General features: G+C 48.4%; 1 protein-coding gene across 1 annotated transcript; it reads right to left on the bottom strand.

The window, feature by feature from the left end:
* Nucleotides 1-5,651: 5,651 nt before the first annotated feature.
* LOC136508975 (E3 ubiquitin-protein ligase RSL1-like) lies at nt 5,652-7,562 on the bottom strand. Its single transcript, XM_066503755.1, has 2 exons — nt 6,526-7,562; nt 5,652-6,168 (listed from the first exon to the last, which is right to left on the bottom strand). The coding sequence occupies exons 1-2, from the start codon at nt 7,482-7,484 to the stop codon at nt 6,099-6,101; spliced, it is 1,029 nt and encodes a 342-aa protein (XP_066359852.1). The 5' UTR covers nt 7,485-7,562; the 3' UTR covers nt 5,652-6,098.
* Between the last annotated feature and the right edge of the window lie 7,460 nt (nt 7,563-15,022).

Below are 15,022 nucleotides of genomic sequence, written 5' to 3'. Positions count from 1 at the left end.
CGAGTGTATTCTTTCGAGCACTTGGCAAACAAGTTCTTTGCCAAGTGCTGCCATAAAAACACTCAGAAAAAAAAACACTCGGTAAAGAGGTGATTTGCCGAGTGTAAAAAAACACTCGGCAAAGATGGGGTTTGCCGAGTGTTTTTTTTTTACACTCGGCAAAGGAAAAAATATTTTTTTTGGGAAAGAAAGAGTAGAAAAAAAATGAAAAAAAAATCTTTGCTGAGTGCCCAGGTCTAGGACACTCGACAAAGTATAAAAATATTTTTTTCTAGGAAAGAAAGAGAAGAAAAAAATGAAAAAAATCTTTGCCGAGTGCCCAGATCTAGGACACTCGGCAAATGAAAGAAATCTTTTTTAACCCCAGCACCGCGTCCGCACGCCACCTTCTCCCCGCGCCGCGTCCCCTTCTCCCCGCGCCGTGTCCGCACGCCCCCTCCCCTTCTCCGCACACGGGCACGCGCCGCCCCCTCCCCACGCACGCGCACGTGCCGCCCCTCCCCTCCTCCCTCTCCGGCGCCGGCGCGGCCCCGCCCTCCCCTCCTCCCCTCTGGTGCCGACGCAGCCTGCCCTCCCCTCCTCCCTCGCCGGCGTGGCCCGCCCTCCCCTCCTCCCTCACTGGCGCGGTCCGCCCTCCCCTCCTCCCTCGCTGGCGCACCTCCCTCCCTCCTCCACCGCCTCCACTAGATCCGGCCCCGGCGCGGCCGAATCCAGCGACAGTGGCGCACGGGGAGGCCGGATCTGGCCCCGGCGCGGGCGCCCCCTCCTCTCCCTCTCTTCCCACCGCCGACGCCCCTCCCCCTCCTCTCCCTCCTCTCTCTTCCCCAGTGGCGGATCCGGTGCGGCCGCCCCCTCCTCTCCCTCTCTTCCCACCGCCGGCGCCCCTCCCCCTCCTCTCCGTCTTCTCTCTTCCCCAGCGGCGGATCCGGCGTGGCCGCCCCCTCCTCTCTCTTCCCCGGTGGCGGATCCGGCGCGGCCGCCCCCTCCTCTCCCTCTCTTCCCACCGCCGGCGCCCCTCCCCCTCCTCTCCCTCCTCCCTCTTCCCCGGCGGCAGATCCGGCCCGACCGCCCCCTCCTCTCCCTCTCTTCCCCGGATCCGGCGGCCGCGCCTTCCTCTCCCTCTCTTCCCCAACGTGGCGGGTGGTGGCGTGGTGGTGGTGGGCGGCGGTGGCGTGGTGGTGGTGGCCGGTGGTGGCTCGTGGCGGCGGCCATGAAGCCAGGGAGCGGAGGCGAGACGCAGGGGAAGGGCGCCGCCGAGGAGACCGACGGCGGCCGGCGGAGACCGGGCGGTGGTGACTTTTTTTTATTTTTCGAAAAAATGTTTGTGGTGGCGTTTTTTTTTATTTTTTGAAAAAATGTTTGCCGAGTGTATTTTGGGCACTCGGCGAAGTCTTTGTCGAGTGTCCGACAAAAAACACTTGGCAAAGTCTGTTTGCCGATAAAAATTCACCGAGTGTCCTTTGCCGAGTGTTTTTTAGGCTTTGCTGAGTGCCAGGGGCACTCGGCAAATCTCCTGATTCCCGTAGTGTATGCGAACTCGTGGTCCCCCAGATGGAAGTGACCGCTAAGGGCCATTCCGAGGGTGAGTTCGTTGTAGGCCATGGGTCCTAGGTTCCTAGGGTGGAATGCCTGGCTATGACAAAGGTGAAAGAGGGTACTGGCCCCCCTATGCGGGTAAACTCTGGGATGCGGCCACAGGGGGCTGTTCCAAGAGCATGTCCATCGTAGGCCATGGAGTCTAGGTTCCCGGGGCGGAATGCCTGGCTATAACCAAAGGCGAAGGAGGGTACTGGCCCCCCTATGTGGGTAAACTCTGGGATGCGGCCGTAGGGGGGAATTTTTGAGAGCGTGTTCACCATAGGATACGGAGTCCAAGTCTCTAGAATGAAGAACATGTCCGGGGCCGAAGGCGAATGTAGGCGTTGGCCCGTCGACGTTGGCAAACTTGGGGTTCCACAAGCGGATGCGGCCACCGACGGCCGTTCCATGGGTGAGTCCGTCATAGGTGTGATGAGCCATCGCTTCCTTTTCAACAAGGAGAGTGTGCGATTGTCCTCCTACCTTGCGCGCCAACTGTCGGTGTTTCGTCATCGTCTTCTATTCTTCTGGTGGCGTCGTGGCGACAGTGCAAGAGCACGTAGCAACTCCTAGGTCGTCGGTCGCCTTTGCAGTTCATGATGCCGATGGCCTCGACCCTGGATTGTGGGGTCGAGGCTTCTGGTGGCCTAGCCGGTCTTGAAAGTCAAGGCTGGGGTCATGCGCCCCATCCCATAGTGGGTGGAGCCGTATGCCCATCTTGTCAGGCTGGATTTGGACGATGTGGTGTTGTACCGATCGTCACCGCCCCACGGTGTTGTCTTGTCTGCGCAGAGACGCGCAGGGAGCGTCTGCCCCGAGATGACTGTCCCTTCAGTCCTAGTGGAGTGAGGGGAGCGTGCATATCCTTGTCAGGGCAAGTGTACTTGATGGCTTTGTTTGGCCGTGGTGGTTAGGTTCTTCTTGGCTGGGCTGCCTGAGTGGCTAATTTATCGGTGTCATGAAATACCCGGGGTATCATGACCCCGACACTTGGTAGCGCTCGCACGACAACACCAGCTCCAGCAGCAGCGAAGGAAGAGGAAAGCGAGCGAGCACGAGGAGGAGGCACAGACGATGGAAAGGGGCACCACCATGACCATGGAGGAGGAGCACCACAGATCTTGGTGAACGCGGCGACGACGGGATGGATCTTGGCGAGTGCAGGAAAGAAAGGCGGCGGACGAGGGGAAGAAGGGCGGCTTAGCTTGTGGAAGAGCGTGGCAGGAGGAGGGCTGGGGACAGCGGGGGAGGCGGCGAGAGGAGGGCAGGGGAGGCGGAGCGGAAGCAGAGCGTGGGGAGCAGGTTTTTTCTGTTCCCCACACGCAATGCAAAACAAGAGGAGTTGTGGGAGCGATTACGAAGGGGGAAGTGGGGAGCGGAGGCATTTGGCAACACTCCTCGGCTTCTCACGTGGAGCGGTAGGAGCGCTACCAAACAGGCTCCAAGATAGCTATGTATAGGTTTATTTGAGTAAAGTTTTAGTTGGAGTCTGGGTGACTTGGTTAGTTTATATATATATATATATATATATATATATATATATATATATATATATATATATATATATATGCCTTAGCTTCAAATAACTTTTCTTTGGAATCTATAGAGATATATATCTATTTTGTGACCCGGAATAATTCGTGTCCTATACAATCCAATTGATAAATTTCTTTGATTTTTTTAATTTGAGTTGTTTTTTTTTGTTGTTGTTCTTGATATAAACTCCTCTTTTAATCCAAGCCACATTCTAACCGGGTCCACTTAATTAGATTTTTCTTATTTCTCTTGATTAACATATATCTACAAGAATTTTCTCAAAGGGCCTAATGAAATGTAGATTTTCCGTTTGACACAGGATAATCTTCTCATATATAGCTAGTGCCCACTTGGATATTCATACAGATAGATGTACAATTACAGATTGCTTAGCTTCTTACAAATGCATTTAATTTCTTCTCTGGCAAGCAACGAATATTGGAAGGACGATGTATGTATCTTTCTGAAAAGAAACTGAGGATAATAATGCCTCTTTTGTCTTTCCATATGGATGCTTTCTTCGAAACAAAAGGCAAAAGAGAGTGCGCTTCCACGGCTTCACACTGCGGGAACCTGGCCAAATTAGTGGCTGAGATAGTGCGCTTGCGACGTGTAACGGCCGGCCAGTTGCTTTGCTTGTAGGTTGATGGCAGCGTGCAAGACTAACCAGGGGGTCATGTACATGTAATTGATATTTTTCATTTGCAGGGCTACCATGATCATCAGCTGACTTCTAAATTAAAACGAATGTTAACACATAAATATTTCGATTCTCACATGGAGTGTTTAGCATATTAATTAACACATGCAATAGAACTTGTGTGTACTTACTGTTTCTTGTATATTTTCTTCTCCAAATTAAAATTCGTGCATCACAACTATTTATTAAAGCCTAGGAAGTCACCCGTTGTAAGAAAAGACGATGTTACGAAAGCTGATGACATTATCTGTCACCGGGCCATGATTTAAAGGGTGTGCTCGTTTGTCCTTCCACGCTGCCTTCTTCAGTAAGCATCAGAGCTTGACTTAGTCGATTGACTTATGATGCGTTGGGTTGAGGAGCGGACCGGGATGGAACCGATCCATCCCGCTTTCATGGATGTTTGGTTGCGAAACGAGTAGAATGGAGCGGTTCCTGAGAGGAAATATTCAAGCAAGATTCGGGATGTGCTTGCTCTCTCAAATTGGCCAAACGTGCTCGTCCCACCGAGAGGCCGTCTCGCTCTGTCTATCTCTCTCTCACGCTCACCTCGATGCGAGCAGGGCAGGCCGGCGTGGCTAGGTGGCGGCGCGAGCAGGGTGTAGAGGCGGCATGAGTAGGGCGGGCTGGCGCAGCTAGGCGGCAGGGTGAGCAGGACGGGCCCGAGCAGGGCTGAGGTTGCGGGTAGGCAGCGGGAATGGCTGCAGGCGGCTGAGTCGGGCCAAGGGGTAGACGCACTACTATAGGCCGCATTTGTTGAGGTGGTTGGGCCAGCCGTCTCTATTCTTCCGTTACTAGAAATCATCGATTTGTAGAGGCGGCTGCCCAGCCGGCCCTAGAAATAGGATGTCTTGAGGCGGCCGGCAACAATAGCCACCTCTACAAATCGTTTCTCAAAAATCATCCAAAAAATCATAAATCTGGCCAAAAATAGTAAAAAAAGCCATGCGAAAAAAGCACACGCTGCGTGCTAGCTACGATTCGAACCGCCAACCTATGGCCTCGCGTGTAACTTCTCCAATCACCCCACTCAAATGACAGTCATGTCCATAAGCCATATTCATTCTCCTCGTATTCTCTTTTCCGGATTTTAAAATGAGTATTTGGGATGCTATACGAATCTAGATAAAAAAGTTTTAAACTACAAAGTTGTAGATATCGTCGAGATCTACAACTTTGGTTCTGGTCATTTCTCCATCCGAGATCATTTGAAAAAATTGAATTTCAAATGTGAAAAATTCAAACATAATTTTCCTTAGATAAATGATTTCAAATGAAAAAGTTGCCAACTATAAAATTGTATAACTCTTCGAGATCTATAAATTTAGTTTTTGCCATTTCTCCATCTGAGGCCATTTACAAAATTCAAATTTTACTATGCTGCACTTATTTTGAGAGACGGCCCTAAATCCAGCCGCTTCTACAAATCGATTTTCAGAGGCGGCTGCATCTAGAGCCGCCTCTAAAGATTAGGTCATTTGTAGAGACAGCTGAAAATAGTAATAGTGGTTCTAGGTTGGAATTGCTTTTCATTGTACTACTATGAGAAGAGGTTTTTGAGCCACTTGTGACACTAAGATTCAAAAACCTGTAGTAGCAGTGGTGGTTCTAGGTTGGAATTGCTTTTCATTGTACTACTATGAGAAGAGGTTTTTGAGCCGCTTGTCATACTAAGATCCAAAAACCTGTAGTAATGTGGTTCTAGGTTGGAATTGCATTTTATTGTACTGTACTGTGAGAACCGGCTTTTGAGCCGCTTGTGATATTAAGATTCAAGAACCGTTTTAGCAGCCTTTGATTGTATCCGATACGGATTTTTGTAATACTGCAACGAAGACAATTTATTTCACTTCTATAGTAGTGCAATAAAGATATACAAAGTTCATAAATGCAAAAATAGTTTGACTGCATGTATCATAGGCCTACACATAATTGCTTTTATGTGTAGGCCTATGATACATGCAGTCAAACTATTTTTGCTTTTATCAGCTATGTATGTCTTTATAGCACTACTATAAAAATCTCTATCATAATTTAGTTAAACAATTGTGATAGAGATTTATGTAGTACCGCCACAATGACATACATAGCTCATAAAATCAAAAATAGTTTGACTACATGTGTTATTGAAGTACACTTATTAGTTTTTACTTCTGCGGTAGTGCCATATATGACGAGAAATAGTTTGGCTGCATGTGCCAATATATAACTAAAAATAGTTTGACTGCATGGATTGTGGAACTTCATTCGCTTTCCACTGCCGGATTATGCGCAAAATCACCTTTCACGCCGCATTGCACTGATGAGACTGCCCCCACGGCTCGCCACATGCATAGCAGAAGTGGAAGCCACACCTACATAATGAATTCAAGAAGTCATGTTGCCTTGAAAACAATTTTCTATCAACTTGATGTATGTACAAGAAAGCAAATTAACTGCTCGAAGTTACACCATCCAATCTAAAGTACCTAAATCAAACATTTTTAACTTTGATCAAGTTTATCGAAAAATTAAATGTATCAACATCTACGACATCAAATTAGTTTAATTAAATCTACCAAGGAATATGTCCTAATTGCTATTTATGTGTATTACTGTAGATAATACTATATTTTTCTATAAACCTAAAAGTTTGATTTAGAACGACAGAACTAAAAACTAAAACATCTTAGGTCTTAAATTCGCAACAAAGGGAGTAGATTTAGTTTCACCTGCAAGTTATGTGCACACAGCCGTCGCGTTTGTCGACCAAGAACTTGCATTGGGGGCACCTCTTCCACTTCTCCCCCTTGGCCATCTCCAGCACCACTAAGTCCTCCTTCCCCTTGTCCCCAGGTGCTAATTGCCCATACTCGGCACAGCTAATGCCAGCGTGCCATGGCACGCGGCACCGTGCACAAAACAGCCTCCTGCACGCCGGGCACTCCGACCCCGGCACGTCGCCGCCGCGATCGTCCACCAAGATCTCCGAGCAGTCGTTGAAGGGGCAGTAGCAAAAGTTGCCGGCCCCCTCCACCATGGACATGCACAGTGCGGCGCACCAGGCCTCGAAAGCCTCGCCGGATATGATGCCTTGGCAGAGTTCGGGGTCAAGGACGTTGCAGCAGTCCTCCCCGTCCCCCGGACACTTGACGTCGGAGATGCGGCCGCCTTGGGTCTTTGCGCTGATGTAGCCGGAGAGGCAGGCTGTGCAGAAGGCGTGTGCGCAGCCGCGACTTGCGTGGTGCACGTGCGACGGTGGCACGTAGTCCAGGCAGATCTTGCAAGTTGCCACCGCAGTTGCGTCGTCTTCCCCGGTGGCAGGGGCTGCAACTGCAAGAGGTGGCGGAGGCGAGGAGGAGGAGGAGGAGGAGGACTCAGCTACGGCAAGCACGGGCGTCTCAGCAGCTGCCGTGTCATTGTTGGCAGTGTGCACGACGACGGCGCTATCAAGCTGCGGCATGAGCGATGATTGTGCAGCAGTCGCTGCCATGCCAGAATTAACAATCACCGCCATGGCGGAGGAAACAATCACCTCTTGGAGCTGGAGTTCCGCGGCGTACTCCTCGTCCGATATCGCCATGAGCCCGGTGGCGTCTGCTTGGTTTATTCCTTGGCAAACTGCTATCAAGTACAGGTCGTCGACAACCATGAGGTCAGCGTCGTCGCCAAAGGAAGAAGTGGCAGCCATCGATCAGCTTGTCAGCTTTGTGGGAGAAGAGGACGGCTACCTCGGGAACGAAGCTGTTTTCTGGTCTCCAGAATGGATGGACCCATCTATATGTAGAGCAACAAAAACGTACGGTAACATACCTGCTGGACTTAAGAGCCTCTTTCATGCCAGGACTAATTGTTAGTCACCTAAAAATTAGTACTAGGCCATCCAACTAATGAGTGAACTAATTTTTAGTCCACACACCTCAATTAACAACTAGTAGTCCATTAGTTGGCTATATCTAGCTAATAGGACTAAAAGGAGCCACCTGGATTGAGAAATGGCATCACTGCCCTCCCCCTACGCTATCTCCCCCCTTTTCTCTCTCCTCACCCAGGAGCATAAGAGTCTTTGTCTAGGAATACTACCAGCTACTAGTCAATGTATCCAAACAGTATAGGACTAAACTTTGGTCATCTAACAATTAGTTCTAATAAGTAGTGGATTAACAACTAGTACTAGGTGATCCAAACATGCTGTTAGAACTTTAGAGTGTATCATAACTTTATGACAACCTTATGTTTTTTTACCCCCCCCCCCCCCCCCCCCCCCCCCCACCCCCCACCCCCCCACACACACATAATCACACGCGCACACCACCACTAGATGCATATACACACTCACAGCTACGAATATCTATGGTTATTGAGTTGCATCTATCGATCAGTTCAACTTAAAAGTTTAAGTTGATAGTGAACAACCGACAATTCACTTATGCTTCAACATTCCTCTCACGTAGAGGCTTCCTTAGTCCTCGGACATTTGGAAAAGAACGAGAAACACTTATTTTATTCAATCGCACTAGCTAGGTCTCAGTTATTTGAAAAGGAATGAACTAGTTCTATCATATTCTCACTCCTTACGTTTTTGTTTGGTCTGTGGTATAGAATTAGTTGGTCCATCACCAACTCCCTCGTAAGCTAAAAAATAGTACAAACATGAGAAATGGAGTCATTTCACCAAATTAGTATAAACTCATGATGCACCACCTCATCATAATGTGGCGGTTCCTCAAAACAAACATCTTATTACTTTTTACATATGTGTTTCTTCTCCGACAATCAACAAGTATTCGAAGGACCATATATCTATCTTACAAATGTGTTTCTTCTCCGAGAATGAGCAAATATTTGAAGGACCGTGCATCTTTCTAAGAAGGCACCAAAGATAATGCCTTTTGTGTTTCCCTTTGATGCTATATTCGAGACCAAGCAAAAGCTTGACTTTCTTCGCTCGCTCCACATTGCGCGAACCTGGCTGAAGCTTTATTCGGATTGATTTAATTTAATGAATCAATATATATACCATGAAGATTGACTAGTAGTGATCAAAAGATAAAGACTACTGGTACTATCAGATATGCTTGGTGACCGAAAGCATAACATTCTTGGCAAAGTTCCAAGGTGTACTGGTGATTTGCTCTGTGATATTATGGGATAAATCATTATGCAGAATTTAGGCCCTCTTGCTCATCTTCTTACTGCATTTATACACTTACTCTATGTTTTTGTGTGACTTTGTGTTGGTGTTTTGTCAACCGACTAGTAAATTTATACGTGTGTCGCGCTGCTCTAGAAAAACGATGGTAGCACTCAAAGACACGAAAAGTTATACTGGTTCAGGCCGGAGCTCTACGTCCAGTCTCAGAGATGATTCGAGTTCGTGTTCCTCGGTTGAATGCTCTGAAGTTCTTACAATGGGGTGTGTAAGCTAAGGGAAAGAGGTTGGAGTGAGGTGAACGAGAGCCCAAATGGTGTTCTTAGGTTTTGTCCCATTGGAATGGTGGCCTGGCTCCCCTTATATAGAGTGCGGGGGCTAGGTTACATGTGGAGAGAGGGGTTCTCCCGACCGAGTGGTTGTGAGCCTGAGGGAGGGAGAAATAAGTAAACTTGGCCTACAAGCAACCCTGTCTTGTCCTAGCATCATGGCACGTTCTGGTATGGTCGTCGTCGTGATCTTGTTCGCACATCGCGGCATGGCGTGGCGTGATGCTACGGTGCCGGCCGCAGCGGCACTGCTGGAACGGAGGTGGTTCGCCAACTGTCCTGTGCGACGTGATCTTGCCGTGGCCTTCGTCATCGTCTTCTGTTCTTCTGGTGGCGTCGTGGCGATAGTGCGGGAGCAGGTAGCCGTTCCTGGGTCATCGATCGCCTTTACAGGTCGTGATGCCAATGGCCTGGACCCCAGATTGTGAGGTCGAGGCTTCTGGTGGCCTGGCCAGTCATGAAAGTCAAGGCCGGGGTCGAGCGCCCCATCCCATAGTGGGTGGGGCCGTATGCCCGTCTTCTCGGGGTGGATTTGGACGGTGCGGTGTTGTACCAGTCGTCATTGTACCACCCCGCGGTGTTGTCTTGTCTACGCAGAGGCGCACAGGGATGGTGTCTGCCCCGAGATGACTGTCCCCTCAGTCCTGGCCGAGTGAGAGGAGCGTGCATGTCCTTGTCAGGTCAGGTGTAATTGATGGCACCCGACCCCTTTTTGTCCCTCCCAGGGATCGAGACGGAGGACAGGTCGTGCGCGGCTGCATCACGTGCAGTGGCAGGAGAGGGGAGAGGTCGTGGTGGACCACTTACTCTGGTGTGTGTCCCAGGGCCCATGTGGCTTTGTTTGGCCGTGGCGGTTAGGTTCTTGTTGGCGGGGCTGCCCGAGTGGCTAACTTATCGGTGTCTTGAAATACTCGGGGTATCATGACCCCGACACTTGGTAGCGCTCGCACAACGAGGAGGCGCAGACGATGGAAAGGGGCACCACAGATCTTGGTGAACGCGGCGAGGACGGGATGGATCTTGGCGAGTGCAGGAAAGAAAGGTGGTGGACGAGGGGAAGAAGGGCGGCTCAGCTTGCGGAAGATCGTGGCAGGAGGAGGGCTGGGGACAGCGGGGGAGGCGGCAAGAGGAGGGCAGCAGAGGTGGAGCGGAAGCGGAGCGTGGGGAGTGGGTTTTTCTATTCCCCACACGCAGTGATAAACAAGAGGAGTTGTGGGAGCGATTATGAAGGGGGAAGTGGGGAGCGGAGGCATTTGGCAACGCTCCTCGGTGATGTGACCACGTCAGCGTCGGGGACCTCGGCGACCTCTCCGACCACCTCGGCGACCTCTCCGACCACTTCACCGACCTCGGCGACCTCTTCGACCACCTCGGTGATCTCTCCGACCACCTCGGCGACCTCTCCTACCACTTCACCGACCTCGGCAACCTCTCCGACCACCTCACCAGCTGATACACCACTCCAAGTCCTTACTGGACCCATCACCCGTAGCCGCGCCAAAAAGATACAACAAGAGGTGCACACGCTACTTTGTGAATTTCAATTAAACATTAATGATAATTTTGAGCTACCTCAGTCGTGCATGTTGTTATTACTCAGGTTCTCCGAGGAGGAAGACAAGGATACATCAAGGATGGATCAGAAAGAAGAGCTACGTTTGAGTCAATCCAGCATGACAGAACCATCCAGAAGAAGCAGTCATATCTTTTGTCTCCAAAAAGCTATGAAGGTGAATGAGCACTTGTTGGAAAGATCTTGAAGCCTAGTTTCCAATGCTGTCATGTCCGACCTGTTTGGAGTGTCCAGCGTGGCGTCCAACCAGTTTTAGTGAAGACTGCTCCGAAGCTCAACAGTCTGCATGAAGCTAAAGATCCCGTGCAAAACTGTACCATTCTACAATAATTTATGGTGCATAGCATACATGGTTGGGAAGATGATGAATTTAGCTTTCCCACGCATCCAACGGTTCGTCATTTGGATTTTCCAGGAAGGAGTTATGACCAAAACATTAAAGACTGCCCAGAAGCCCAGAAGACACACGGAAACTGAAGACCACCTCGTGCGTTGATCTTCCACCTCCCAACATGGCTTCTTCAGTTCACATCTATCTTAGAGACTTCTCATAGTATAAATACCACCTCTAGGCTACTAGAAAAGGGCTTTTTTGATAATTTGATAATTCCAGTGATATTGCAGCCGAGCTGCCGAGTGCTTACTCAAACCCTTGTTCTTCCTGGACTTGTGAAGAGATTCCTCTGGGATCCACTAGTTCGTGCTTTGCGAGTTCTAGTATGGCTGCCCCGCCTTGTGTGGATTAGCTCCGGTTGTGGTTCTGCGGTCGTTCAGAGACCGAGTCGAAGTCTTCGCGGTTTCGGTGCCTCTCTCCCCGTCGCTTGGTCGCATCCAACCTTGGCAGGTATAAAGCTAGTTATCCTCCGCTGTTCGCAGCAAGTTATCTTGTGATTTCCAACCTACTGTCGTGAAGATTGGGCCATTCCGAGGAGGTTTCCATTGGTATCTTGCTGTTGGTGATCTCTGACCTTTATCATGTGGTAATCAGAGCTATCGTTGTCACGGTAGGTTTTGTTATTACCTACTTATCTATCTATTCGTTTACCATCTACTACTGCTTTTATCCATCACATATATTTGTTTCGCCATATCCTATAGTCCAAAGCCACACAAAAAAATACCTATAACCATTTCGCGGTACTGTTATGTTGTGTTTTGTGTTCATCGAGTTGCTAGTCACTACCGTTTATATAAATTGAGTTGTTTCATTCGTTACCGTTGTCAGTGTTATAAAAAAAGAACGAGATTAGTTTCCAAAAAAAAAGAGGAGAAGTGAAAAGAAGTTGAAGGATCTGTGTTGCGGTGTATTGCTGAAAATTTCAGTTTACATATTTGAGTTGGTGGTAATCTTGTTAGCAGCAACGTCGTGTCTTTGAGCACATCAAACCACTCGGTTGGCAGTACCGTAGCACTCCTTGTTAGCCACCTATAGCTCCACCAAAACTTGAACCAAGACGTTCGATTCGTAATCCTTACGACCTCTCTACCACCTCCGTTGAAGCTGCCACACCAGCACCGTCATGGTCCTTGAGAACGAGCAAGAACTTGGGTAAGTAAGAGGTGAGATTGTGTGTTTCTACAAATTTACCTATTTCACTTTTTCTTGCAACTAGTCTAACATGGCAGGATCCAATTCGAGTGTTCATGGTGGGGACCATGGAGATGAAGAACCCCTTGTTGCACGGGCGGAGCTATGCCAAATGGCCAACTCGCTCTTGGAGTCGATGGAGAGGATGTTCAACGAACGTCTCCCTGCAGCGGGTGGTCGAGGTCCACAACATCAACATGAAGACAATCACCGTGAAGAATTTGGTGATGAAAATTCTGGTTTGGGTGCTGGATTTCATGGCCGCAACGGCAATGGTCGTGGTGGTTAGGGTGAAAGGCGTCGTGCTAATTTTGATCAGCGCGGTGGTGGACGGCGTGCTGAATTTGATCATCAGCGTGGAGGAGGACGTGAACGTGATCGTCGTGTACATTTTGATGATGAAGATGAGGTTCATGATGAGTATGAGGAGGGATTTGATGATAATGAAAATCCTTTTGGTCACCATGGGCATTTTGGACAGCCACATGAACATCGTCGTGGTGCTGGTCATGATGGGGAAAATCTTCGTGGTCGTTGCAATAGAGATGATCAGGATAGCATTGCTCGTGTAAAGTTAAGTATTCCAAAATTTTCAGGGAAAGAATATGTTGATGCTTATCTTGAATGGGAGGAGCAATGTGATCAGATTTTTAGAGTGCATAATCTTTCTGATCAGAGGTGTGTCAATCTAGCTTCTGTTGAGTTTTCAGGTTACGCTCTCACATGGTGGAACCAAGTTCAAGAAAATCAACGTGTGTTGGGACGTGACCATATCAACACATGGGCTGAGATGAAGAGAGTGATGAGAAGACGCTTTGTGCTATCAAGCTATCAGCGTGACCTCCGCAATAGGTTACAAACATTGAGACAAGGATAAAAGTCTGTTGATGACTACTTCAAGGAGATGGAGTTACTCTTGGTGAGATCTAGAATTAGAGAAGATGAAGAGTCAAAAATGGCAAAATTTTTGAATGGTCTCAATGAAGAAATTTCAGGTTTTGTTGAGATGTTTCCATATCATAATTTGCAAGACCTTGTTGATCAATCTATGCGCACCGAGAGGAAAATTCAGCAAGAGGGACGAAAAAGGTCTTATGGGAGCCAATCAATTTCAGCCCCATGGCGTCGGCAGCAGTCCGGTACCTCTGTTGGTGGGGGAAGATCACAAGGAGTTGCTACTATGCCTTCTCCATCTATTGGTGCTGCAAAGACAACGGTTTCTACTGCTTCTTCACCTGCAATTCAGCAAGAACAGTGACGTCCTGCTGCAAGCACAACAACCCCTTCTGTTGCATCAGCTGCTGCTTCTTCTTCCCATACCCGAGGCATTGTTTGTCACAAGTGCCAAGGTCGAGGACATGTTGCTGCTCAATGTCCTAGTCGAAGGACCATGATTATAAATGAGCAACGTGAATGGGAATTTGAAAGCGAACCTGAGGAAGAAGCTCCAATATATGATGAAGAAATTATGCAAGACAAAGGTGATGAAATTCAACCTGATGATGGAGACAACAATTGCTTCATTTCTCGCTGAGTGCTTAGTGTTACTGCTGTCCAAGAAGAGAATAATCAGCGGCACAATCTTTTTCACACCCGGGGCATGATCAAGGACAAGTTGTGTCAAATCATTGTTGACAATGGCAGCTGCAATAATATTGCAAGTCGAGAATTAGTTGAAAGATTGGGACTGAAACAGCGGCACCACCCTTCTCCATACAAGATGCAATGGTTAAATGATTGTGGTGCGCTGCGTGTAACAAATATTGTGATCGTTCCCTTCTCCATTGGGCGGTACAATGATCATGTGGAGTGTGATGTGGTTCCAATAGAAGCATGCCAATTGCTGTCAGGAAGACCTTGGTTGTATGACCGAGATGCTCAGATTTGCGGTCGCGCCAACAAGATTGTTCTCATGTACAAAGGAGAGTGCATCACTTTGCTTCCCTTGTCACCGGAGGAGATTGTGAGAGATGATCTGAAAAGAAAATAGTGGGCAAGCGAGAACCACTTACGAGTGACACACAAACATAGTGAAGGAGTGTTTCCAAAGCCAAATAAAACTCCACAGCTGCAAAGAACCGAGCCAAAGGGAAAAGAGGGTTTAGTGATGATGGCTAGGAAGGGGGATTTAAAAGAATTGAGTGAACCCAATACTGTGTTCTATATACTCCTGTACAAGGACAATTTTCTTGTCACTAATGACTTACCCTCTACTTTGCCTAGTGCTGTTTTTGATGTGTTACAGGAATATGAAGATGTGTTTCCTGAGGAAGTACCACCAGGGCTGCCACCAAAGAGAGGGATTGAACATCAAATCGATCTTGTTCCTGGTGCTCCACTTCCTAACCGTGCACCATATCGCACCAATCCAGAGGAAACAAAAGAAATTCAGCACCAAGTGTAGGAGCTCATCAACAAAGGTTATGTAAAGGAAAGTCTATCACCTTGTGCTGTTCCTGTCCTTTTAGTTCCAAAAAAAGATGGCTCTTGGAAAATGTGTGTTGATTGCCGAGCCATTAATAACATCACCATAAGGTATAGACATCCCATACCTCGACTTGATGATATGCTTGATGAGCTTAGCGGT

This window comes from Miscanthus floridulus, chromosome 15 (genome assembly GCF_019320115.1).
Source record: "Miscanthus floridulus cultivar M001 chromosome 15, ASM1932011v1, whole genome shotgun sequence".
Taxonomy (NCBI): domain Eukaryota; kingdom Viridiplantae; phylum Streptophyta; class Magnoliopsida; order Poales; family Poaceae; genus Miscanthus; species Miscanthus floridulus.
Note: the sequence above shows the minus strand (reverse complement) of the source record. Positions and strands in the feature narration are given on the sequence as shown.

Coding starts and splice junctions, on each gene's coding strand:
- LOC136508975 (XM_066503755.1), bottom strand. CDS start 7,484: ATGGCTGCCACTTCTTCCTTTGGCGACGACGCTGACCTCATGGTTGTC. Junction 6,169..6,525: donor TGTGTGCACATAACTTGCAG/GTGAAACTAAAT, acceptor TTCATTATGTAG/GTGTGGCTTCCACTTCTGCT.